Source organism: Rosa rugosa, chromosome 6 (assembly GCF_958449725.1).
Source record: "Rosa rugosa chromosome 6, drRosRugo1.1, whole genome shotgun sequence".
Taxonomy (NCBI): domain Eukaryota; kingdom Viridiplantae; phylum Streptophyta; class Magnoliopsida; order Rosales; family Rosaceae; genus Rosa; species Rosa rugosa.
The window spans coordinates 32,376,652-32,404,465 of NC_084825.1; the positions used below are offsets into that span (position 1 = coordinate 32,376,652).

Below are 27,814 nucleotides of genomic sequence, written 5' to 3' on the forward strand. Positions count from 1 at the left end.
GTGTTGTGTCCCAACCGGTGTTGAAGGAAGCAAGACGGTGCTTTGGTGGCTGATACTGTCCAAGCTTGGACATGGTGGCGGCGGGGGTAGTCTTGGGATGGAGCTGTTTTTCCCTTGGTGGCTGCTAGCATTTGTATTAGGGTTTTTCATTTTTAAGGTTGGGCTTACAAATTGTATTTGGGCCAAGCCTATTAGAAGCTTTATTTCTATTTTGCTGGGCCTGTGTGCCTTATTTGCTGGGGCTATATGCCTCTTTTCGCTGGGGTCGTTTGTACCTCTTGTATTGTGGTGTATCTTTGGACACATATAATACAAATTTTATTTTCTTCGACCAAAAAAAAAAAAAAGACTCAGTGGAGGTTTAGTGTCACGGCCGCTCCACTAAAGATTTTCTCGTGATATTTTTCATCGGAATAGATGTGCCGTCGTTCTCTCTCTCCCATCTGTTTGTTTTCTTTGGGCTTTGTATGGGGTGTTGTTGTCCTATCCAAACCAAGTCCACTCTCCGCTTATAATGGCCCAATAAACTGTTTTTATTAAGCGGCATACATATACGCACAGGTTTTCTCGGCACCGGCGGGCAATAGAGTAAGGGAGGCAGAGCTAGAGAAACCAAGAGCGGCAGAGATACGACAAGCCCGTCAAAATGGGTCGTATGCACAGTAGAGGGTTCGTTCTTAATCTCATTCTCTATAACAATCTATGTAATGAGCTCCCTCACTTTTTCAGCATTCGCTCATTTGTCTGATACTGTTGGTGCTTGGACTTGCTCTGTTTTGCAGAAAGGGATTTTCGGCTTCGGCTCTGCCCTACAAGAGGACCCCTCCTCGCTGGTTGAAGATCTCAACTCAGGATGTGAGAATCTCCAACACTAAACTCTGAACAACGTACTTGGGTTGTGTTTTGATTTGTTTGATTGACGAGAAAAATGAGATAAATTTTGAATATTTATCTCAATTTCTTCATTGAGGCTTGTGTAAAGGATTGCTTCACTTATGTAATTACGTTGTACGGGTCTTGGCAATCACAGTTGCCAAACAGAGCCCTATCAGCCTCTCTTTGTCTTCCTGCTAATCTTCAGTGTGTATTGATGGACAGAAGAATTGGGTTTTGTCTCCTTTGGTTTTCATCAGTACGGTGCCTATTTTATAAAGTAATGCATTGTTTGAATGCAATGTGGCTACATTTTACCTTTCTATGCACCAAATGAAACGTCGAGTCTGGTTCTAGCTTCCTTGCTTAATATTCTAATTTGATGCAAGTTTTGGTGTTACAAGTCTGCTGATGTCTTGTTATTACATGCAGAATCTTTGTTACTTATTGGAAATTGGTCCTTTACACTATGCCAAAATGTGCTTCAGACGACACACTTCAGACGACATAAGAATTGTTTTATGTCGTCTGAGTTTTTCAGACGACATAATTTTTTTTTGTGTTGTCTGAATATAGACTTAAACCATACTCGTTCAATTTGAAAAAATGGTCAGCATTCAGACAACACATTTTTGTTGTTGTAAAAGATGATGATTTGCTATCTCAAATGTGGAGGGATATCCAAAATTTGATTAAGCAATTTTCCCTCTCAAACAGCCAAGCCTAGTTGACTAAAAAATATGATGACATTCAGACAACATTTAAATGTTGTCTAAGTGTAGAGCTTGTTTTAAAATTTTCCAAGTTATTTTGACTTGTGCTTTTTGACATAGTGACCTCAAAGTCATTCTCTCCTTCTCACTCAGCTCGACCACGACTAGATACTCAAACACCACCCCGCACGCTCTCTCCTCCTCACTCAGCTCTCTCTGCTCGACCTAGAACCCGCGAAACTGGAAGACTCAAAACACCAGCCTCTCTCCTTCTCACTGAGCTCTCTCAGATCTCGATTCTTACTCTCTCCTTCATCCTCTCACCCTCTCGATTATTCTTCTTAGTCTCTCCTTCTTCTTCTTAGTCTCTATTTCATCTTTCATGTCCGGATTAATGGAGCTCTCCAGCAAGAGCTGTTTTCAATTCAGATATTGGTAAGCAATTTAGGATTTCAATCGTTTTGTAGTTTAGGGTTTCGAGTAGGTTCAATCTTCAATTGATTTTAAGGTTTTATCTGCAAATTTTGGGTTGCTTATTATCCAAAACTTTGATTTTATGGTTCAATCTTCGATCGATTTTAGGGTTTTATCTGTAGTTTTAGGTTCTGCAATTCATTTGGGGTTATCTGATTCAATCTTCTTGTTTCTAGGTACAAAGATTCAAGATTTGATTTTGATAATGCCAATCGCCTTTTGAATGATTTTTGGTAATTGGGTCTAAATTTTAGTGAGCTAATTGATTCATTGATTGCAAATTCGCAGGCTTTGTTCCAATGGAGAAGGATCAGAAGGTAGCATCTGACAAGGTGGATATGTTCGAGGACGGTGACGAGTTTGAAGAGTTTAACGTCAATCTAGGTAATTTGGGGCCATGTTATTGTTTCTAATCAGATTAATCTCGTATGTGGTAATGATCAGTTGTTCAATGCTGTGATTCTACATTGGAATTATTCAGAGAGTTACTGTGATGAGAACTAACTTGGTGATCATATTGTTCGGTGCCCGTATATATTGCAGAGATAGCACCTCAAATTTTGAGGTTCCCGTAAGTCTCCTGCAAGATCTGATTGCAGATCCTTATAGCTATTTACTTTTTGAAGATTCATCTCTCACTTTCTGATTTCAGATTGCACTGAAATGCTTCGTTTAATTGTAGATCTCGTTGAGGCAAGCATTTTTGCTGATAATCCAGAATGGAGGTTATGATAATACGGAGTATTACATTTTGTTTGGCAAGTAATTGTTTGATAAAGAAATTACTAGGGTTTTTTTTATTTTAAGTACCATTCTTCTAGCAAAATCAGCAAGTGATTTTTGTCTTATTCAAAGCTTAATTAATCTAATCTTTTGGTCTGCAACACCACCAGAACGTCCACTTCTTTTTTTTTTTATATACATTGCTGTATGCTTTGTCAATTTCTAGAATGGTTTTGATGATATTGGCCATACTTGGGGATTAAAGTTTCATGCCCAGACAAAAGTGCCACCGCCAAGGACTTCTCTTACTTGGCTTATTATATTGGCACCGCTTTGAAGCTTTTTGGAACACAAATACTCCAAAGCTGCTGCACATAATTGAACTTTGAAGTTTGTTTAGTCAATTCCACCGCAAATTCTCATCTTTCTTTCTTCTCTTGACACGCTGCACCCACGAACACATACTTGTCACCTTTTGAGATCAAGTCCTAGTCTGCCTCATTTGATCGTCTTGGCCTTTTGCAAGTATAATAACCTGTGCATCAGATTTGTCTTGGAATTTACTGCCACAAAGTGTGTGTTTAATTTTGACAACTTGAGACTCGCCTTGCATTCCACTGCACTTTCTTTCTTGCCTGTCATCTTTTGGTGTTAAAAGCCTCAGACCGCCTCTAGACTATTTTGGCCTTCTGCAAACATAAAGACTTGTGCACCAAATTTGTTCTTAATTGGATGCTTCAAAGCTTGTCTTCAATTTTAATAAATTTGCTTGCTGTGCAGGTTCAAGAAGGACCAGGTGATTATAGTCACAGTAATGTCAAAGTCTTGAAGCTTTATTTTAAGGGTGACCATCTTCCTCCAAGTGCCAGTTCTGGTTTCATCTCGTTGGCAGACATGACTTTTAGAGTCTGCTGCAGAACTGTATTTATTTTGACAGCCTTTCTCCGTCTCCTTCCTTAGAATCAGAAGGTTGGGCCTGGACAATATCATCCTGCAGTTATCCACTATTTCCTACTTTTCAAATTATAGTGCTGCTATTTATTAGTTTTATTCTGTAATTATTGTGAGTGTTCCTAAGAGTACTCAATCTCTACAACTCCCTCTGACACCTAAAACCACCACCTTGTTTCATGTTCATTTCTTTTTGACCTTCACTTGACCTTCACACCTAACTCCCTAGTTGCATTAATATTTTTTTTTTCTCTTTGTGATTATAATTTCTCCCTTTTGCATATAGCATGATTACAAACCAGATGAGGAGTATGCAGAGGTAGAATCCAGATTTCGTTCACATTTGGAATCTTTTCTAGAAACTACAAGATCATTCAATATGATTTACACCGAGGTCTGACATGCTTTTCCTTAATATGTTGCCTTTTGACATTCAGCTGTTTTTGTTTTTCTTGTTATCTCTTACTATATGCTGTACCAAACTGAAGGATTATGGCATAGTTGTTACTTAGAATTTGTATATTTTCTTCCATGATGTTGAACTTTATACTCTTTAGTGGACTCCATATGCACATAGTATGTATAAGAAAATTGCTTTTGCTTCTTTCTGCTCCATGCTAGTTGTGTTCTCTTTACTGATGGGAGAGTTATCAAGTGGATACCTCCATTGATTTGAGCAAGCACCATGTTTCCAAGATGTTTCAGGACAAAGTTGCGTTCAGGACTGTCTAATTTCTTCAAGTTCTAGCAGATCTTTACTTGAAGGTGAGTTACCTTTGTTGGTTTTTTTTTTCCCTTCCAAGTTATGGCTCCAAACGATTTTATTGATGACTCTCTGAGGCTTGTCAATTTAATATTCTTAGAGTTTATGATTAGTTGACTGGAAGAGGAAGACAAACAATGATACGGTTGCAAGTAATATAAAAAAGATTTGGTATATAGTGTCATTATATGATGAACTAGATTTACATAGTTGATCAGAAGTTGGGATTTTTTGTCTAATTCTTCAAGTCAATTACCAGCCTTAAAGTACTAATTCGGGTATTGCTGTTTTACCTCCACAAATGCAAATGTTTATGGGTTTAGTTATGCAATATGAAGTTTTCACTGAAAAGGGTTGTGACAGGAAGCAAATTCGTAAACCTGTATTGGTGATGGTAGCTTAGCTTTTTGGTTTTAGATAACCTCAGAAATGAGCTAACTTTCAGCATTCTTTTTGGTCTTTCTATCATCCATCTTCCTCCAGTTATCTTAGTAATTCCTACAGTACCTCAAAACCTTCAGATAAGCACTTGTAATTGTAAAAGGCATGTTAGGCTATGTTAGTTTTGACTTGTGTAGCAATTGCAGCTTATTTAGGCTTTAAGGAAAATGGAATTGTCTTCAGAAATCGAAGACAATTTAGGTAATTAAGCTTTTCTTTTACTTGTATTGTTCTCTTTACAGATGAGGACCGAGTTCTAGCAACTGTGAGGGATCAGAAGTTGGGATTTTGTTGAAACAGAAGAAAGGAAAAGAAGAAGAGGAGGGAGACGGGAATAAGTTGATGCTCGATTTGAACAAAAATTGAGTAAACTGATCATCCCAGGTACTCTGTGCAATAGTCATAAGTCTGAACGATTAAAGAGAGCCAAATCTGAGAAATCATCACTTATGGAACTAGTTCCTATATTTAACTTGTGTCTAGTAGAAATTCTTCCTTCATTAAGAATGTGGACTTGTTTGCAGATTCAAATTAGTAGATATGGGTCATTTTGAACTGATGCTCATGATTAGGTTTGTGTACATGAGACAATGATGGATTAGTGGAAATTGCAATGAATGCTTTTGGATGTGGATTTTATGGTTTCATGAACGGGTAATTTTAATTTCCAGATGCATGCATACCAATTGTAATAGGAGACTAGTAATATGTGTTATTTCAAATTGCAAGTTACAACAAAGGCACACCAAAACGTGTGGTTGCAGCTGCACAAAAACAACACAAAAACCAATAAGAAGTCTATTGTCTTTTTGACAATGGGACAACAGAAAATTGTAGTCTGAAAGGCAAAACAACAACATAAGTTAGTTGAAAGTATTGGCTAAAGTGTATAACAACAACAAATAAGTGTGATTGGACGTGATTATAGACAATATAGAACATGTACTATTAGTAGTCCTTTTTATATTCAGACCACAAATATTTGTCGTATAAATAATGTCAAACGACAATAAATTGTCGTCGTAATGAGACTGACATAACAGAAAGAATATGATATCTATTGTCTAAACCATTTCCCAACATCACATATGTATAATTTCAAAATCTTTCACACAACACTTAAATGTCATATAAACCTATCCTAGAACGACACTTAATTGTCCTCTGATGCTCTTTACGACCACATATAATTATCGTTTAAAGTAAATTAGCACAACTTTTAATTGTTGTTGTATGAGAGAGTTCCCAAAATGCAAAACTCATCAGACGACAGAACACTTCTGTCGTCTGATGCCCCCAAGAGACGACACCGTACTAGACGACACATTTTTGTTCGTTCAGACGACAGAACTGTTCTGTCGTCTGAAGGCCTTTTTGGCATAGTGTTAGTTTGGCTCTTCTCAGTTGTTTTCAATTTTATGGTGCTCAATACGTCAAGTATCTTTTGCTGAGTTCCTTTTTCTGCTCAACAATTGAACGGTCACTCCTTTTTGTGGCAAAGACATGAAACTTTATTGAAAAGAACAAAAATTTGTTTGGTTGTATCTGAGGCACTGATGTCTTCAAGGGAATTGATTGTCACTGCAAACTGTTTCTGTTGAATCTGTTCTTTTAGGTTGAGGGGAACATCTGCAAGTTTGCCAAGAAGGGTCTGACACCGTCTCAAATTGGTGTTAATTCTTCATGATTCTCATGGGATTGAAGAGTGTTACTGAAATACTGAAGGCTGATGGTGTGTGTTTTCTTTATTTTCATTTATATTATATTTACAGTGTCTCTTCCATATTGTTTAGTATTTCTGGAGAGAAATGAGTGAATAATTTCACGAGGGTGTTTAGGGGAATGGTTTGCTCCCATCTGCGCTGATGTTTGAACTATCCCTTGAGATACCCACCTAACTACTTCCTGGAGTTTCCTGCCTCCTAAGATTTATGGTGTTTGGAAAGAGTCTCCAGTTCTATCGCGGGTCTGGGAAGACTTTTGGTGATTCTGGGTATTTGAATAAAGAAAAGAAGACGTGTGAACGATTGCTTATCCTTATTTTTTTGGTTTGGTTAGGTCTTGCTCCTGAAATACCTGAGGATTTATACCACCCCATTAAGAAAGCAGACTCAATTAGGAAGCATTTGGAGAGAAACAGGAAGGAGAAGGATTCTAAATTTAGGCTAATTCTGGTGGAGAGCAGGATCCATTGTTTAGCTCGTTATTATAAGAAGACAAGGAAGCTTCCACCAGTTTGGAAATAGTATGTTTCTCTTTCATTTTCTGTTCATTTTTCTTCATATGAAATTCTGAATATTGATAGCTTTCATTGGCCTAATGAAATTAATTGTCACTCGAAGAAGTTTGTAAGTACTTGGGGTAGGACTTAATAATCCTATTATTACCATTTTGTAGAATCCTAATAAGATACTGGATTCTGTATGCAAATAGATGCTGCAGTAGGGTTTAGGGCAGTAGCTTCTCTATAACTGTTGTGATTCCACTGCATTTTTTTTTTCCCTTTGGATAGATGGACCGAAAAGGCCCAACAAAACAAATAAGTACGTATCAGAAATTACAGTTGTAGATCTAGCTAGGACTTGCACACAAATCATCAAGTATTGATAACTTGCAAAAAAAGTTGCTTCATGAAATGCACTCCGATCCAAACTTAGCTTCTACTGCATGTTGACTTTCCCTTTCCTTTTTTTTTTTTTTTTTCTTTTGATTGTTGAGCCTTTCCCTTTCCCAAACAATCAAAATTTGAACAACTGATTACATGCAAGAAGCTAATAATTAATGTCATGCAGAAGTAATCGTTGTTCAAATCTATGCAAATCATGTTCATGTTTTGTTTCTTTTCAGACAACTTCATGGAAATGTTAGCTATAGACTTAATAACAAACTGTGCTACTATGTAATTTTCTACTTATAGACTTAAACTCATCTTTGTGATATTGAGGCTAAAAGAGTCAAATATAACGAGATTGAGAGAATGAATTTTCTAATATTTTATTAAACTCATTCTGTGGTGTATATAAACAGATTACAATCGTACTACAACTATTGTGTACTACTGTACTACACTACATATACAAGGTAAGTAGTTACAATATATTCTCTTGTAGTCTATTCCTAATAGGGAACTATGACTCACGCTAACACTCCCCCTCAAGTTGGCGCATATACATCAACTATGCCCAACTTGCTTAGTGAGTCATAAAACGCCTTCCTGGAAACTCCTTTGGTAAGGATATCTGCAAGTTGCTCTTCAGTTGGAACAAAAGGGAAACTAATAATTTTGGCATCTAGCTTCTCCTTTATAAAGTGACGATCAACCTCCACATGCTTAGTACGATCATGTTGAACTGGATTCTGTGATATGTCAATAGCTGCCTTGTTGTCACAATACAACTGCATGGTATTTTTGAGTTTGAAACCCAGATCACGTAACAGATTTCTCAGCCACAGCAATTCACACACTCCGTGAGCCATACCTCTATACTCAGCCTCAGCACTAGAACGTGCCACAACTTTCTGTTTCTTACTCTTCCATGTAACCAAATTACCTCCCACAAAGGTAAAGTAACCAGATGTCGACCTCCTGTCTGTAATATTTCCAGCCCAATCTACATCTGTGAAGCCACAAACCTCAAGAATATTGTTGTGTTTAGAAAACAGTACTCCCCTTCCTAGAGCTGATTTTAAGTATTTCAAAATCCGCATAACAGCATCCATGTGACTCTCACTCGGATTATGCATGAACTGACTCACCACACTTACTGCATATGCAACATCTGGTCTAGTATGAGCTAAATAAATCAAGCTCCCAACTAACCTCTGATAGCGAGCTTGATCAGTAGGTACCTGATCTGGATACTCAGCTAAACAATGGTTCTGCTCAATAGGGGTATCAACCGGTCTGCAATCCAACAAACCTGTCTCTGTCAACAAGTCAAGAACGTACTTCCTCTTGCACAGATAGATTCCTTCTCTCCCCCTGGCTACCTCAATCCCTAAGAAGTACTTAAGTTCACCTAAGTCCTTCATCTCAAACTCAGAGGCTAGCTGTCTCTGTAGTCTATCCATCTCAACAGTATCATTGCCAGTAATTACCATATCATCCACATAAATAATTAGAGCTGTTACCTTCCCTTGTTGATGCTTGAGGAACAAGGTATGGTCTGAGTTGCTCTGTCTGTAACCAACCTTCCACATGAATTGTGAAAATCTTCCAAACCAAGCACGAGGTGACTGTTTGAGACCATACAGAGATTTTCTCAATCTGCAGACAAAATCACCAGGAGAAGCAACTACATACCCAGGTGGAAGGCTTATGTACACTTCCTCGGCTAACTCTCCATGAAGAAATGCATTCTTGACATCAAACTGTCGGAGTGGCCAGTTTAAACTAGCAGCAAATGAGAGCAGAACCCGAATAGTGTTCATCTTGGCAACAGGGGCAAATGTTTCATCATAGTCTATACCATACGTCTGAGTAAACCCCTTTGCTACAAGGCGTGCTTTGTACCGACTCACTGATCCATCTGCATTATGCTTCATGGTAAACACCCAACGACAACCTACAACCTTCTTGCCTTGTGGTGGAGGCACAAGTTGCCAAGTATTGTTCTTCTGCAACCCCTCCATCTCTTCCTTCATTGCCTTCCTCCACTTTGGATCCCCCAACGCATCCTGCACTTTGTTAGGTACTGACACAGCAGATATTTGATTCACAAATGATTCATATGACTTAGACAACCTCCTAGTGGACATATAATTGGCTACTGGGTATTTTGATTTGGCAGTAAGAGTAGGTTCATATCTTTTGGCTGATTGACCCCGAATTGTCCTATTTGGTAACACATATTGCTCAACATTAGACTCACTACTACTAGTACTAGTGGGTGGACATACCTCAAATGAGTGATCTTCAGGACCAGGAAGTTGTGGGTCAGGGGTAGAAGCGATGGCAGGAGGGGCAGTTGTGTCTTCAACTTCATTTTCAGCCATAGAAACTGGTGCGTGGATGTTTGGAGCTACTGCTTCAAGAGGTGGCGAGCTGATGGTCTCAACTGGATCCGTCAAAATACCTCCTGCCTGTGTGACTTCTTCTTCTCCTCCTTCTGATTCCTCCCCCTCCTTCTGATTCCTCCCCCTCTCCATGATATAGTTCTTCAAAATATGAATTCTCCCCCTGAAGAGCTGTATCTGAAGAGGAAAAATAACTCATGTCCTCAAAGAAGGTAACATCCATAGTGACATAGTACTTCCTGGTAGGGGGATGATAGCACTTGTACCCCTTTTGATACCCTCCGTAGCCAACAAACACACACTTAAGTGCCCGGGCATCCAACTTAGACCGTTGGTTTTTAGGAACATGGACAAATGCAACACAACCAAAGACACGAGCTGGAAGATTATGAAATGAAAGTAAGGAGACATGAGATGCAAGAACCTCAAATGGAATTTTTCCCTGAAGGACGCTAGATGAAAGACGATTGATAAGATGGGAGGAAGCATGTACAACATCGCCCCAAAGATACTTAGGCATATGAGCACTAAAGAGAAGGGCAAGAGCCATATCAAGTAAATGACGGTTTTTCCTTTCAGACACTCCATTTTGTTCTGGTGTTTGTGGACATGTAGTTTGGTGAACAATCCCATGGGTTGTAAAAAACTCTTGGAAAACATGATTAACATATTCCCCCCCCCCCCCATTGTCAGAATGAAGGACTTTAATGGTGCTATGGTATTGTGTTTGAAAGAGAGTACGAAAAGTTTGAAAAGCTGGAAAGACTTCATCTTTGGTTTTTAGAAGAGCAACCCATGACAATCTCGTACAATCATCAATAAACAACACAAAGTATCTCATACCCGACACAGTGGGTTCTCTAGATGGCCCCCAAACATCAGAATGAATCAACTCAAAAGGAGCAACACTTTTATTAGAAATACTAGGAGAATAAGTAGCACGATGACTCTTGGCCAAAACACATGTTTCACAATGTAAAATAGACTCATCCACACCAATAAACAAAGTAGGCATGGTTTTTCTCATAAGACTAAAAGAGGGATGCCCTAAACGGCGATGCCACAACCAAATTTCACTTAGCTTATCAGAACTCGAAGTCAAAGCGGCGCGAGACTATGCTCCTGGTTTCTCCCCTGCGTATGTCTGATCCAGATGGAACAACCTGCCCCTCAGATACCCCCGACCGATTATCTCCCTGGTGAGAAGATCCTGAAAAATCACATACATAGGATAAAAAGTTACGGAGCATTTAGACTCAGTATTCAACTGGGGAACAGATATCAAATGGTGAGACAAGTCAGGCACATATAACACATTATGAAGTTCTAAGGTGTGAGCAATACGAACTGACCCTGAACCTAACACAGGAAAGGCTTCACCATTGGCATTGGTTACATAGGACACTGGTGGGGAAGACAATTCAGTAAAGTATGATTTGTCATAAGTCATATGATCGGAGGCACCAGAATCAATAATCCATGTATCAGAACCAACAAAGTTAGAAACCTTTAAAGCCATACCAATTTTACCTCGACCAGCTATAGAGGCTGTAGGAGTAACTCCACCTGCTGTATGATGATCTTGGCCAACCACTCCAAAGAAATCCGGTTCTTGGACCAATTGAACAGCAGCTGCTTTCGCCTTAGGACGATAACCTTGCTTTTTAGGTTTAAGGTGTGGGTTCAACTTCCAACAAGTATCCCGAACATGCCCAAGGTCGTTGCAATAAGAACATTGAGGACGAGGGCGGTTGGTGAAGCCTTGTGGGTTGGTGAAGCCTTGTGGGAAACCTTGCTGATGAAGTGGGGCTGAACTCTGCTGCTGAAGGAAAGGTGCCGGTGACTTGGCCTGAATGGCTAGGCTAGATACTTCAACCTGTGCATGTTTGACACTCTCCTGCTGAGACTCATCCTTGCGGATGTATGTAAAAGCTGTGTTCAAACTAGGAGGGTCTGTCATTCTGAGCAATTCTCCCTTGGCACTGCTATGGTTCTCATCAAGCCCTCTCAGGAATACATGAACCCTTTCTAGCTCCTTCTCCTTCTGGTACCACACAAGATCTTCCTGATTCTTGATCTTGCAAGGACGCTTCTGATCAATTTCAGCCCATACATTCTTCAGCTTGGTGAAATACACAGCTACTGGTTGCCCATTCTGTTGCATACTAGCAGCTTTACACATCAATTCAGGAACCTGTATAAAATCAGACTCGTTGGTATACAAATCCCCCAATGTCTTCCATATCGCCTCAGCAGTTTCACATTCCTCCACCATCTGGAGGACATCATCAGTCATGGCTCGAAATAGAATTGACATTACAAACCCATCACCATCTTCCCATTTAGCATAGGCCTCCACATCATCTTCACTAGGAGCCTTGATTGTTCCAGTCACATGCCCCATTTTATGTATTCCACGGAGATAAACTGACATAATCTTCTTCCATGTTCGGAAATTGGTACCAGTGAGTTTGGTACCCCCGAAAGAACCACCTTCTGAGCTCTTGACAGAGACCTCAACCTTCTGGACCTCATTGGCCTTAGAACTTTGACTGTCATCACCACCCATTGCAATAGTACAATAGCAAAAAACACACGAATCCCAAAGTATGCAGTGGAAATAAGAAGAACAGAAGATTCCAACAATAACAGAACGTGCAGCAAATATTCCTTTTTTTTTATTATTTTTTTTTTAAGAAAATTGCACGGGTTGACCTGATAATTTGGATGGTGACCTGTGAACAAAGTGAAGATCCGGTCTGGGTTCTCCCTAATCGCTTGGACTGAAGAAACTGATGGCCTGAACAGGGCTGAGCGACGGAGCAGGCGAACTGGACGACGCCTTGAGCTGGTGCGGCGTGCGTTCTAATATGATCTGAGTCTGGGCACGATCGGAGATTGAAGCAAAGCTGGAAACTGGAGCAGATGACCGGACGATGCGGCAGAGGAAAACGATCTGGAGAACTTCTCCAACTGTTGGGTCTGAACGGAGGAAGACAGACGAAGGCGGTCTGAACAGAGGGAGACGAAGCCGGTCCGATCGTGAGATGGGGAAGACTGATCTGGCAAAGTCGAACTCCAAGAATAAGACGTTCTGGTCGTTCTTGGACGGATGTTGATGCAAGACAATAACGACGGAGAGTAACGCCGTTAAGAGGACAATAACCCTAACAATGGGGTTTTTGAATTAATTCCCCGAACTGAAGAACAAGAGACAAAGTCCTCTCGAATCTTTGCTCTGATACCAAGTCAAATATAACGAGATTGAGAGAATGAATTTTCTAATATTTTATTAAACCCATTCTGTGGTGTATATAAACAGATTACAATCGTACTACAACTATTATGAACTACTGTACTACACTACATTACCTTGTATGTTACAACAATATATTCTCTTGTAGTCTATTCCTAATAGGGAACTATGACTTGAACTGTCAAATTGTCTTCTGCACAAAATTTGAAACGGTCTTCAGCTTGCTCATATTAATTAATTTTTCATCGTCAGTGTGACATCATAATAGTGCCAAAAGTTCTTATATCCGCTTTGAACTCTTTTTGCAGTGAATCTACCACAGCCAGCAGCACTCTTGTGGTTTAGGTTGGAGATGATTGGCCCAGATTTGAGGCTTCCCATTGAAAGAGCAAAACTAGTTGTTAGTTGCTACTTTTGTTTGCTTCAATTTGAGAGCTCCTTCGTGAATCATGGCTGAAGTCCTTGCTAGATAGTATTCAAATCATTCGATTTAGTTGTTTCTAATGCCCCTTTAATATAACCGGTGGGTTAATTTTCTATGCTCACAACTTATGCAGATTGTCACTAGTAGTACGAGCATGATAATTTAAAAATATTGTCTCATTCTTTTCACATGGTAACCATAGTCATAGAATTATCCCCTTTTAGTATTACAAGTTGGTGATATGAACGATAAGTTGCGATATGACCGGAATCCAATTTGTGTTGTCCTCCTCCCAAAATGTTGAGATATTTGAGTGAACTAAAATATATTTGCTCACCGTTTAGCACACTATGCTACTTACTCTTGTTATGATGATGTTTGGAACGACTCCTTCTATTATTGAGGATGTTGTCTTTGAGGATGTTTGTAATAATACTCGGGCTTTAGGCAATATGTCCCCTAGCAATATATTCCTATGAATAATAACATCTAATGGGGCTATGCTCCCCCTCATTTCAAAAAAAAAAAAAAAAAAAAAAATTGTTTTAATTTATATCGAGCCTATATAAAACTAACTTGTTAGTTTCATCAGCTAACCAAAATCTACATCTTTATTCTACAAAGAAGTAGGCAAGTTAACTCCTTAGCTTATAAGAGGATGTGCCCCAATATAAAGTGGCATAAGCATCTGTAATGCCTCTTCATTCAAATTTTTTAGCTAAAGCAATCGTTCATAATTGAACTAAAAGTGAAATTCTAAAGATTCATAATTTAACTTTTAATTATTTTTTAATAAATTTGTTGAATAATGTACAGTAATTCGAATACTCTCTATTACCCGTCTTTATAATATTACTTGTTTTTTTAAATGAGTAATTTATATACTTGTTCATTACAAGTGATTCAACATCAACCATTTTAAGTGCATCACCACCAACTAAACCCACTCATCAGTTGCCCTTCCTCTGTGAAAACAAAATCTCAAATTTTTAACATAGAGGTAGATATAGTCAAAAGATATGGTCTTTGGTAGGATATATAGTGAGAACTTCGTAGACATTTGTGGTCGTTGATAGATGCTAGTGGAAGATAGTGTGTAGGTAGGGTTTAAGGGCTATGTTTTGGCCAGTTTGGTGGTCAATCGATCGACTGGGGGTCATTAGCTCGTCGATGGGTTCAGGGGAGGAACTACAAACTCCGATTAGAAGTGGTCAAGGATGATGTAACAAAAGAAATTATTATAGTTATTTTTTTGCCAACTAAGAAATACTAAAAGAATTTCAACCCAAATAAAAGTTATAGACTAGAGTTAATGTTAATATGAATGGAAGGACACCTTGCCAGCCAAATATTTTGGTTCAATATTGCTTGTTCGGAGGTTATTGAGGTAGTTTACTCTTGTTATTGAATTATTATGAAATTAAGGTTAACGATGCCACTAGTCAGGGATCATCAAATTATCGTGATTAGTATATCAGAATTGTTGTTCGAGATCATGATAGCAAAAACCTTGTGATGTTTTTATTTCTTGCCTTTGAGGGCTGAATACGAAAATTTGATTGATGTTTCTCCTGAATGCTTCTTCCGCTCATGGGAGAATCAAATTGTCTCCCAACTATTACCTTTGCTAATGACAAGCAGCGGTGTTTGGCTAGCAATGGAGTTATTGTGAAAGAAATTTATGGTACGTTTGGATGAGAAAATTATAAAATCCGTAGGAATTTATAAATGATGGAATCTTTAACTCCTTCAATCTAAAATTCCATTAATTGCAATTTTTATTGTTTGGTTGCATCTATTTAGGATTTGAAATGTGTATTAAATTAAGAAAGTTTAAAATAAATAAAAATATAAAATAGAAAAAAGTCTTGTTTTGGAAATAAAAATTGAATACCACAAAGGAATTCGTAAATGACACCTATTTTGGTGGAAATTGAAGTGAGGAATTTAAATAACGAATTCCTTCGTTTTTTTCCACAGAGAAATTTAAAATTTCCAATCTGATAATGCTAAACGAGGGAATTGGCTTTTAGAAATTATGAAATCCTCACTTTCAATTAAATTCCATCACTTTTTCCCTCATCCAAACACACTCGGCTTTTAGAGCATCTCCAATGGTATAGTCAATTGAAGTGTGTCAAAATTGAATTTGAAGGATGATGTGGCAATGTTATTTTTGTTCAACTTCTTCTCCAATAAATATGTCAAATAATATCAATATTTTATTTCTTTTTAAAATTATTTTATCTACAAATAATTAACCTTCTTTATGCCTCAATTGAATCCTTAATTTCTAAACAATTTCTCCTTCTCAACTCTCCATTTGGTTTTTTACGAGAAACATCAATGCCCATTCCAAGAACAGATCCAACAACCCATGACAAATAAAATCCTCCATATTTCAGCTCTTCATCTTCTTCCGCTTCTTTTTCAGTCAACACAATAAGCTTTATCTCACCAACACCAAGGTAAGAATCTTCTCCATCGATTTATTCTTGTCTCATGGTCGGGGCTTGATCTAATTCAGTCGAATTGGTGAGCTTTTCTTTCTAAATCCATGAATTTCTAGGCAGCTGTAGTAGCTGCGTTTTGATATGGGTTCTGATAGAAAGAAAGAGAGTGAAGAGGAAGAAGAGTAGGAGAAAAGGGGAGCTTCGGTCTGGAAGAAAGAGAGTGAAGAGAGAGAGAGAGGGAGAAGGAGAGAGAAACAATAAAAAAATAAAATGACAGTTTCTTTGCCTCTGTCAAATTTGATAGACCAAGTCCATAGGTCATTTACACGTAGGATATGACATATGGGTTAAAGTAATTTGGTATGTCTTTTGTTACCAGTAGAGACCTCCATGTGGATTTGGCATATCCATTGGAGATGGTCTTAGGGATTGTCAACAAAGATTTCCCATATAACCTACATCTGAATGTGGTAGTATTTTTTTATTATTTTTTTATCAAAAATAGAGATTCATTTGATCATATAGAACTTACAATCAAGGAGATCATAGTGACACAGTGGTGTGTCTAGTTGTATTGATTCATTAGCCACAGAGCAAGGCTGATGGGATGATTGCTCCCCTTGCTTCTGGGAGTTCTCAGAGCCTAACTTGATTATATTTGGGTATAACAAAACGCTGTGTGTGTATTGCTGTTGGTAGTGTATGTGTGTATTGTAGAAGTAACAATTCAGAGTCGAAGAAGCCGGTCGAACTCAGGTAGAGATTTTTTTTTTTTTTTTGGGTAAGATGGGGCAGAAGGAAAGAAAAAAAAAATTCTATTGGGGAAATAGAAGTCTGTTAAAAGTCTTTTGGAGGGGGGCAATAGACGTCTAGTGGGAGGTAATAGATGTTTTGAATTGATGTAATCTTCTCGTTTTTTTTTTCTTTAATCAAAGTTTTATTTATCTAAATTTAGGGAGATTAATTTCCATTTCGGCAAATGAAAGTTCTATTGGGGGGGCAATAGACGTTTTGAATTGATGTAATCTCCTCGTTTTTTTTTCTTTAATCAAAGTTTTATTTGTCTAAATTTAGGGAGATTAGTTCTCATTCCGACGACTGAAAGTTCTATTGGGGGGTAATAGGCGTCTATTGCCCTTCTATTGGGGCAATAGAATAGAAGGGCAATAGAGGTTTATTGGGGGCCAATAAACCTTTCCGGCGACCTCTTTGGGAACCTTCGGCGAGGTTTTTAGAGAAGTTCGGTGAGTGGCGGCCGGTGACCGGAATCCGGCAATTGTTGGTCGGTGACCGGACTCCGGCGAAGTCTCCTATAATTTTTTTTTTTCTCTCTCTATGTAACAAAGGGGTGAGGGTAAAATAGTCTTAAAAAAAAAAAAAAAACCTTAATAGGGTATTAGAGAAGACCTCCTTAGAGTGTTTTAGGTAAAGGAGGAATTAAAAAAACTTAATGGGGTAAGTGGGAAAAAAATACCTAGAATTGGGGTAAATGGACAAAAACCCACAAAATTATAAAGGGACAAGTTGTATGTGGATTAAAAAAGATGATCATATTTAGAAAATAGAAAAAATATAAAATAATTAGAACTTATTTGGGCAGGCTTAAAAGGCCGGGCTGAGCTTGGCCCTTATGGGCTTAAATGGACCAGGCTGGATGTCATTTCTAATTTTCTATGGCCCTTACCTTATCCTATTAAAAAAAAGACCTGGCTGACCTGCTTTAATGCAAGGGCTGGGCAGAGCTTCGCCTTTACCTGTCAGTCGAGCTTAAAATGGGCTTACGGTCTAAATACCAAATGATGACCCCTAAATGTAATTGGAAACAAATTCAATAACTAAACAAAACCAATTCAACAACTAGAGCATAAACTACTATAGTCCTCTGCCGAAGGGGTGGCCTGATTGACATTTAGAGGGAATTTTTTTTTTTTTTTTTTTTTTGTAATTTTTTTTTGAGGGGCCTATTCTAACTCAATTTTGATATTGAGATTTAGGGCTAGTTTGGGATTGCTGTGACTTTTAAAAAAAAAGTTGTTGCTGCTGTGTTGTGAGAATAATCAACTGTGAATTAAAACAGTTTCGTGTTTGGTAAATAACATTTTTAAAAGTGCTGTCAGTACATAAAACAACTGCAGAGTGTGTTTTGATCTACAACAACTTCTAAAAGCAACCTCTGGGCTGCTTCTAAAATCTGCTGCGAGTGACCTATAATTCCCAATTAAAGCTGTTTTTTTATTTATTTACCAAACACAATAAAATCTAAAATTTTGAACATGTTTAAGGATATCTCTATTTGTGTTTGGCCCAAACTCTAGGTTACTTGACCTAGTGGTAATAGGGTTAAATTAGAAGGATCTAGATTCCTATTCAATGTACGATTACTTTCCTTGTACGATTGAGATTCTATGAGTTGTAATCCTCTATATAAAGAGGCCCCTATTATCAATGAGAATAGACAGCAAATTTCTCTCAATTTCAGTTTCTCTAAAACACGTTATCAGCACGAGCCCTAACCATAGCTTTAGAAACCAAAACCCCAGAAATTGATCAAGCTCCACCAGATTTGCCTTGCCTGCGCTACTACTGCCCCCGCAGCCCCCGCGTCGCAACTCATCGCTAACCCTACCAGGTTAGCCTCGCTGCCCCTGTAGCGCCCGCAAGCACTGCTTGCCTTCTACCTTCGCGCGCGCTCGCCTACCCTCGCGACCGCGACTCACCAGCGGCCTCGCGGCATCTCCACAGCATCCCCGCAACTGTCCTTGCGGCCTCGCGACATCCTCGCAGCAGTCGCATCCCCACAACATCCCCGCAACTGTCCTCGCGGCCTCGCGACATCCCTGCAGCAGTCGCATCCCCGCAGCGGCCCCGCAACTGTCCTCGCGACATCCCCGCAACAGTCGCATCCCCGCAGTGGCCCCGAAACAGTCCTCGCGGCATCTCCATAGCGTCCTCGCGACATCCTCGCAGCGACCCTGCAGTATCACTGCACAGCCCAACCAACATCTTTTGCGGTCAAGAATTCCGGCATCTTTTCAAGGTAAACTTTTCTAAAAGTTCCCGTTTTTGAAGTTTTTCAATTTCTTCTTCTTTTCTCGGGGACTTCCAACATCCCTTCTTCTACCCCCCCTTTCTTCTTCATAGGGGAGACCAATAGCCGAACTGTGGGGGTTCGTGCTCACTCCAAGCTTGGAGCTTGTAGAGTCCTCCAAACTTAGAGTTTGTTGAGAAGAAAACGATCGACCACATACATCGTCGTTTCGATCTAATCCAAAAACCCCTCTTGGAATCGGATTTTCTTGGAAGCGACTACGCTCAGAAAATCCCTAATTTCTTGGAAGCGACTACGCTCAGAAATTTTATAGTTTCTCGTGGTAGTCTTTTTCGCTCCGAAACTAACCCTATTTTCTTGTTGTTTTTCAGGATGAGTAACCTGAACAAGTTGAGCTTCGCTCCACTAGAGACAACAGGCGCAGGATACCACAAGTGGGTCCGTGATGTGCGCCAGCATCTTAAGGCTGATGAGATCCTGAGTACGATCCAAGAGCCAAGTCAGGACGTGCGCACTCCTCAACAAGCTGCTGTTTTTGAAGCAAATAGAGCTACGAGAGAGGCGAATGAAGCTAAAGCCATCATTCTCATGACAGGGCACATGAATGACGCGCTCCAAAATGAGTACCTCAATGAGGAAGACCCAAGAAGACTATGGGTAGAACTCGAGCAGCGTTTTGGCAACGTCCGTGATTCCCTGCTTCCAGACTTAGAAGTGAGATGGTCTAGCCTCCGCTTCTGTGATTTCAAGTCTGTACTTGACTACAATTCGGAAGCCCTTCGTATCAAGTCTTTGATGGAATTCTGTGGACAGAACATCACTGATACGATGTTGATCGAGAAGACTCTCTCCACCTTCCCCGTCTCTGCATTGATGATAGCCAAAAACTATCGGATTGATGTCAATGCTAGACGCATCACAAGATTTCATGAGCTAATTGGTGCCTTGAACGTAGCTGAAAAGCACGACAACATACTTGTGAAGAACTACAACTCTAGACCCGTGGGAACCAAGTCAATTCCGGAGTCTAATTATAGTCGCGCCTCCAAGGGAGGACGCAAGGAGCGAAACCCTAAGAATAGGGATAATTCTGGACGTTCTGGTCCATATTCTCGCCCTAAAGAGGAAGGAAACCGCCAAGATAGGCGTGCACGGTACCGTGGAGGTAAACGTGTGAAGAGAGAGAGAGGCCAAGCCTCCGGTTATGGTGGTAACGCCACCAAAGGCAATAACCGTCCTCAAAATGCTCCCAGAGCGCCTCGATCAAGGGAACCTGACCATAATGATGCTTGTCTCAGATGTGGATCAAGTGGACATTGGGCAAAGAAGTGTACTGCATCCCAGAACGTTGCAAACGCATACAAGATGTATCGTGAAGCAAGGGAGGCAAATTACATGGAACAAGAAGATCAAGATGGTGATCTCGATCTAAGGGTGGAAGACTACAAGGATCAAGACCCAGAAACTGGCGATTTTGATTAAATCTTTTTATTTTCCAAGAGATGTAGGCAATTGCCATATTGGTTAAAGAAACGATGATGTAATTCCGTTTGGCTTATTAATAAAAGTTGAGTTCTTTTCTTTATGACTCCTTTTTAATTACGAGCTTTTCTTTTAGGAATGGATGAACTTCAATGTCTTGCGGATAGTGCGACTACGCACACCATTCTACGACATAGGCAATTATTCTTGGAGATGTTGCCTACATATTCATCTGTGACTACGATGGCTGGGCCATCAGGTTTAGTTCAAGGACACGGAATGGCCCAATTCCTTTTGTCAAATGGCACCTTGATTAAAATCACTGAAGCTCTCTACGCTCCTGAGGCAAATCGAACCTTATTGAGCTTTAAAGATATTAGAGCCAACGGATTCCATGCGGAAACGCATAGTGAGAACGGAATAGAATTCCTTTGCATTACCTCTAATGATTGCGGAAGAAAGCGCATCTTAGAGAAGCTTATGTGTTAATCTAGTGGACTTTATGTCACTACAATTCGACTTATTGAATCCAATAATGTCATAAGAGAAGATCTCTTGGATTCAGACACATATTGGCTTTGGCATGACCGACTAGGACATCCTGGTCTAGATATGATGCTCCGTATACTAAAGACTTCACACGGACATCCATTCTTCAGAGTGAGAAGAAGCAAGAATCGAAAATTGATTCCAGGACTTAGCAAGACCGCAACAATTGCAGCATATGGAGCTGCAGCCGTCTTGGGGCGCCATAGGGCCGCCCAAGTCCCATGTGATGACGCCATTAATGGCGCCAACCATGAGCATGACGCCATGGTTGTTCCTCCTAGTGGCCATGACGCCACACACACCAATTTCCATGGCTCTAACGCCATAATGGGAGATGTAGTCACACACTTTGCTTCTAATAGCGCTACAAACGCTCAGGCCCAACCAAAATCCTCATTGGTTGTTTCTACGGCCCCTCGCTCTTTCTGCAAAGCCTGTTCCTTCGGGAAATTAGGACCGAGTCCGTCCTACGCAAAGGATCCCAAAATACTCATTCCGTTCTTACAGAGAATCCAAGGGGATATCTGTGGACCAATTCAACCATCATGCGGACCTTTTAAATACTTTATGGTATTGGTTGATGCGTCGACACGCTGGTCACATGTCGCGTTGTTGTCCACTCGAAATGCTGCTTATGCTAAACTCCTCGCCCAGATTATTCGTCTACGGGCTCACTACCCTGACCATCCTATTAAGTCAATTCGACTTGATAATGCTGGGGAGTTTACATCGAAAACATTCGATGACTATTGCATGTCACTGGGGATTGATGTAGAGCATCCAGTTCCCCATGTTCATACCCAAAATGGTCTCGCAGAAGCCGCTATCAAACGACTGCAGATGATAGCACGGACATTGGTTATGCGCACCAATCTCCCTGTTTCTGCTTGGGGATATGCAATATTGCATGCAGCGACGCTAATTCGTCTACGACCCACTGCAACCCAATCTTACTCTGCATTACAGCTAGTGACTGGGTACGAGCCTGATATCTCGCACTTACGCATTTTTGGGTGTGCCATTTATGTGCCTATTACGCCGCCACAGCGTACTAAGATGGGTCCACAACGACGAATGGGCATTTATGTTGGATATGAATCTCCAACGATCGTCCGCTATCTTGAACCCTTGACAGGCGATCTCTTTACCGCTAGATTTGCGGATTGTCACTTTGATGAGACAGTCTTCCCATCGTTAGGGGGAGATAAGAACACATATGTTCAACAGGAACGACAGGAATTGTCGTGTTCTGTCCCCACTATGTCTCATCTCGATCCCCGTACCGCACAGTCCGAACTTGAAGTGCGAAGAATAATCGAGCTCCAGAACGTAGCAGACACTCTGCCTGATGCGTTTTCTGATGTTGCCAAAGTGACGAGATCACACATACCTGCTGCGAACGTGCCTGCAAGGATCGATGTCCCAAATACTGGACACCACGCCACTCCTGTGACACCAGGAGATGGCGCCATTGCCCAACATGGCATTGATGTGGCATCTATGGCCGTAGGTCCCGCAAGAAAGCGCGGTAGACCGATTGGTTCGAAGGATACTCGCCCTAGAAAGAGAGCGAATGAGGCACAAACAAATCCTTTGATCATCGATACTCAAAATCCGTCCCATGAGAATGTTCCGGATTATGGTTATGTCCAAGATACATCATTGGGGGACGCCTCAATGTCAGAACCTATCCCTGAGAACGTAGAGATCTCTGTTAATTACACTAGTGTACATGGGACGTGGGAAAGAAACTCCATCATCATTGATGATGTATTCGCGTATTCAGTGGCGCGTGAGATTATTGAGACCGATGACATCGAACCACGCTCCGTTGATGAATGCCAACGTAGAGCTGATTGGCCAAAATGGAAACATGCGATCCAGGCAGAACTTGATTCTCTAGCGAAAAGAAAGGTATTTGGCAATGTTGTGCCAACACCGCCCAACACCAAACCAGTTGGTCACAAATGGGTATTCGTTAGAAAGCGTAATGAGAAAAACGAGATTGTAAGGTACAAAGCTCGCCTTGTGGCGCAAGGCTTCTCACAACGCCCTGGAATCGATTACGAGGAGACCTATTCTCCAGTAATGGACGTCATAACGTTCCGCTACCTTGTCAGTTTGGTAGTTTCCGAAAAACTGAACATGCAGCTTATGGATGTGGTTACTGCGTATCTATATGGGGATCTAGATACAGAGATATACATGAAGGTTCCAGACGGAATTCAGTTACCCAAATCAAGTGGCTCTAAACCACGGAGCGCGTTTGTTATTAGATTGAAACGCTCACTATATGGATTGAAACAATCCGGACGGATGTGGTATAACCGTCTAAGTGACTACTTGATTGGAAAGGGATATGTCAACAATGAACTATGCCCATGTGTGTTCATAAAAAGGACAAGTTCCGGATTTGCAATAGTAGCGGTTTATGTCGATGACATGAACATAATTGGCACCCTTAAAGAGTTAAGGGAAACCGCTGAACACTTGAAATCCGAGTTTGAGATGAAAGACCTTGGGAAAACACGGTTTTGCCTCGGTTTAGAACTTGAGCACCGTAGAGATGGTATCCTGATTCATCAATCAGCTTATACCCAAAAGATGCTTAGGCGTTTCAACACTGACAAGATTAAACCTTCAAGCACCCCAATGGTCGTCCGTAGTCTTGATCCAAGGAAGGATCAATTTCGTCCAAAAGATGACGATGAAGAAGTGCTAGAGGTAGAAGTGCCCTACCTAAGTGCAATAGGCGCATTATTGTACTTAGCACAATGCACAAGACCAGATATCTCATTCGCTGTGAACTTGCTAGCTAGATATAGCTCTGCGCCAACACGGCGCCATTTGACTGGTGTTAAAGATATCTTTCGATACCTAAGTGGTACGATCGATATTGGCTTGTTCTATCCCTACAGAGAGAAGATGGATTCGGACCCATCAAGTGCCAGGGACGCCACACATGGTGGATTGCGTTCCCTCTCCCCATCCCAAAATGATATAAGTGTTTTGGAAGGTTTTGCTGATGCTGGGTACCTCTCTGACCCACACAAAGGTCGCTCCCAAACTGGTTATGTTTTCACCATGGGAAAGACCGCGATATCTTGGAGGTCTACAAAGCAGACCTTAGTCGCTACCTCTTCGAATCATGCAGAGATTATTGCTCTTCACGAAGCAGTTCGTGAATGTATATGGCTTCGGTCCATAGTTACGCATGTTCGAAGCAATTGTGGTTTGAAGTCTACCACAGATGAGCCAACGAGCATTTATGAGGATAATGCTGCTTGTATTGAACAAATGAAGCAAGGGTACATCAAAGGCGACAACACCAAGCATATATCACCCAAATTCTTCTACAATCAGCAACAACAGAAGCTCCTCAAGATCAAAGTGAACCAGGTTTGATCTGAGGACAATGCGGCAGACTTGTTTACTAAGTCATTGCCCAAATCCACGTTCGAGAAACATGTGGCAAGAATTGGCTTGCGGAAATTATCTGAACTTCCATGATCGTAGTCATCAGGGGGAGGCGCAGACATCAGGGGAGATGTCTACATGTTCACCTCGAAACGTGAAGGGTGTGTTGTGCTCTTTTTCCCCTTTGACCGAGGTTATTTTTGTCCCACTGGGTTTTTGTTACTCGGCAAGGTTTTTAATGAGGCAACGAGAGAAGCACCGCGTTTGGACAACACAAGGGGGAGTGTTTAAGGATATCTCTATTTGTGTTTGGCCCAAACTCTAGGTTACTTGACCTAGTGGTAATAGGGTTAAATTAGAAGGATCTAGATTCCTATTCAATGTACGATTACTTTCCTTGTACGATTGAGATTCTATGAGTTGTAATCCTCTATATAAATAGGCCCCTATTATCAATGAGAATAGACAGCAAATTTCTCTCAATTTCAGTTTCTCTAAAACAGAACAAAAATTGATTTTTTTTTAAAAGCGAAGCAATCCCAAACGGGGCCTTAACCACGTAGAAATGAAAAAAAAAAAAAGATATAGATATAGGGCTTATATATTGAAAATAAAAAAGGGAAAAACACTATTTGTGGCCAACCATGCCACGCGTCAGATCCCTTTGGAGGAAAACAAAGTATTATCGTACACCCGTTTGCAGCTGATTACTCCTCGCCAAGTAACCTAAAACCCTAACCTCCTCTTCCTCTTTATATTAGCACATACGCTGCCGCCTCTCCTCTTCCCTCTCAGTCTTCTTCACCCAGAACCCCTTCACCTCTCGCTCTCCGGTACGTCTCTGTCTGCTCATTACAGATATTATCTTTTGAATTCTGTTTCTGGGTCCATTGCAGTTTCTCTTAACTGGGTCGCGCTTTACTTCAACTACTGTATTTGAGATTCCATTGCAAACTACAAGCCTAACTCGTTTTTTGTCGTTGAAATTTGATTTTGGGTGTGTTTACCTTGAGTTGGAAATCACAATATAGAAATCTGCAGGTCTTGACTAGCCTGTCGTCAACTGGTGGAATATAGTTATTGGGTTTACAGATGCAATTGGAACTTAGAATTATAGGAGAGTGGTATGTTTGTGTAATGGTGTAGCCTAGTAACTTGGCCTTGTGCATATAAGATCGTGAGAAGTGTTAAGGGTTGTGAAGGTATAAGTCAACTGAATGAAAGTTAATGGTGATTGTGTTTTAATAATGGGATTTAAAGAATTGATATGAAAATCTGTTTCACTTGGCCTAGTCTTTTGTTAACTGAAATTCTAAATTTTGGTTCTTGCATCAAGGATGGTTTTACATGATGTTGGAATGTATGTGGTTTATAGATGTGAGTTTGATTTGGGTGTGGTTTGCAGAAGATAATTGACAATGAGTCGAGGAGCTGCAGCAGGCCCCAAGGGGAAGAAGAAGGGAGTGGCTTTTACCATTGATTGTGGTAAGCCAGTAGAAGACAAGATCATGGATATTGCATCCCTCGAGAAGTTTCTCCAGGAGAGGATTAAGGTTGGAGGCAAGGCTGGTGCCCTTGGTGACGCTGTTACTGTGACTCGTGACAAGAGCAAGCTGACCGTCTCCTCTGACAACAACTTCTCTAAGAGGTAATTCAGTGCATTTTGGTTTGTACCTGTAATATCAAATGGTATTTTGTGGTTAATTTATATTTTGGTTTAGTTATAGTTTTTCCTTCGAGGTGAAATCTTTGTGGAGTATCACTTGCCACTTCGGTGATGATACTTGTGCTGCTCATAATTGTCATACCTTTTTAGATGATATAGGAAATTAATCTGCATTAGCCCTCTCAGGGCGAAAGCTCTGTTGTTTTGATTTTAACTTCATTGGTGGTTAATTTATATTTTGGTTTAGTTATAGCTTTTGCCTTTGAGGTGAAATCTTTGTGGAGTATCACTTGCCACTTCGGTGATGATACTTGTGCTGCTCATAATTGTCATACCTTTTTAGATGATATAGGAAATTAATCTGCATTAGCCATCTCAGGGCGAAAGCTCTGTTGTTTTGATTTTAACTTCATTAGTTTAATTAATTTAATCTACTCCAGTGTTCCTAGAAGTAACTAAGATCAATACAAATGATTGTTGTGGTTCTCACTTTTTGAGAACCCTAGCCTTTACATGGTCTTATTATTGTCGAAATACTAAGCTTTTATAGTCTAGCAGAAAACACCGACACTTTAGCCCCCATGTTCTAGTCTGGTGATTGTGTCTAAGTCTTGATCCAACACTTTAAAAAGTATACGACAGGGTATTAGTATTCTCTCGGCCTCATCCTACTGTTCATCTGCGTTGTACCCATACCCAGAATTGTTACTGAGTGTATATTACGACATTATGAATACATCAATCTTAAAATCAAAGTTTCTCCCTCAACTATATAAGCACATTTATTTTTGTACGACAAGTTGATTTAGTCTTTGCCTTTGTGGTTCAGATATCTGAAGTACTTGACCAAAAAGTATCTGAAGAAACACAACGTCCGAGACTGGCTTCGTGTTATTTCTTCCAACAAGGACCGAAATGTCTATGAATTGAGGTACTTCAACATAGCTGAGAATGAAGCAGAGGAGGAAGATTGATATTCTGGAATATTTTTGTTGAACCTTACTGTTTTCTTTGTGGCACTTTGGTGAAATTAATGCTGTTTTGCAATTTTGTTTTCTTAATCTAGTTGTGAGATATTGCTACACTATTGGACAAGATTATAAGGTGTTTAATTCATGTCTAACCAATTGATCGGGCTTATCAATTTTTCCTGCTCATAATTGATCAGTGGAGCATGACTTGAATCAACTAGTCTACCCTCAAAGCTCAAATTAATACTACCACAGCAAATAGCAAAAGATAAAGAACACTGAAATATGTGATACCACGGCAAGACAACTCTTTGCAGTCGTTTGTGATATTTCTGTGTCACGTGAAGCTAGCAGGCATACAATTTTTCGTTGTAGACACTGGGAAGGCAGGCTTGCTCTCAACGTTTTTTGTTCTGAGGATGATATTGTATATCTGTCTCATCCATCTTACATGCCGCTAAAGTCATAAGATTTGCACCTTTTCTCAGTTTATAAGTTGGACGGATTGGATCGAGTGTAATCAGAATGCATGCTAGTTCGCCTATCTGAACGTCATATACAATTATAAGGAACAACTTCTCATCTGTTATGTT

General features: G+C 40.1%; 1 protein-coding gene, 1 long non-coding RNA gene and 1 pseudogene across 2 annotated transcripts; all 3 read left to right on the top strand.

Annotated features, from left to right (window-relative positions):
- The first annotated feature begins 646 nt into the window (after positions 1-646).
- LOC133716597 (small ribosomal subunit protein uS15-like) lies at positions 647-13,555 on the top strand (annotated as a pseudogene).
- Positions 3,128-5,572, top strand: LOC133718379 (uncharacterized). The gene is made up of 2 exons (XR_009850265.1): positions 3,128-4,499; positions 5,181-5,572. It is a non-coding gene; the product is annotated as an uncharacterized LOC133718379 (long non-coding RNA).
- An 11,750-nt stretch (positions 13,556-25,305) lies between the features above and the next one.
- Positions 25,306-27,394, top strand: LOC133718761 (large ribosomal subunit protein eL22y). Its single transcript, XM_062145635.1, has 3 exons — positions 25,306-25,417; positions 25,990-26,232; positions 27,080-27,394. Exons 2-3 carry the CDS (start codon positions 26,003-26,005, stop codon positions 27,222-27,224), a joined length of 375 nt encoding a protein of 124 aa, XP_062001619.1. The 5' UTR covers positions 25,306-25,417; positions 25,990-26,002; the 3' UTR covers positions 27,225-27,394.
- Positions 27,395-27,814: the final 420 nt, after the last annotated feature.

Coding starts and splice junctions, on each gene's coding strand:
- LOC133718761 (XM_062145635.1), top strand. CDS start 26,003: ATGAGTCGAGGAGCTGCAGCAGGCCCCAAGGGGAAGAAGAAGGGAGTG. Junction 26,233..27,079: donor GACAACAACTTCTCTAAGAG/GTAATTCAGTGC, acceptor TTTGTGGTTCAG/ATATCTGAAGTACTTGACCA.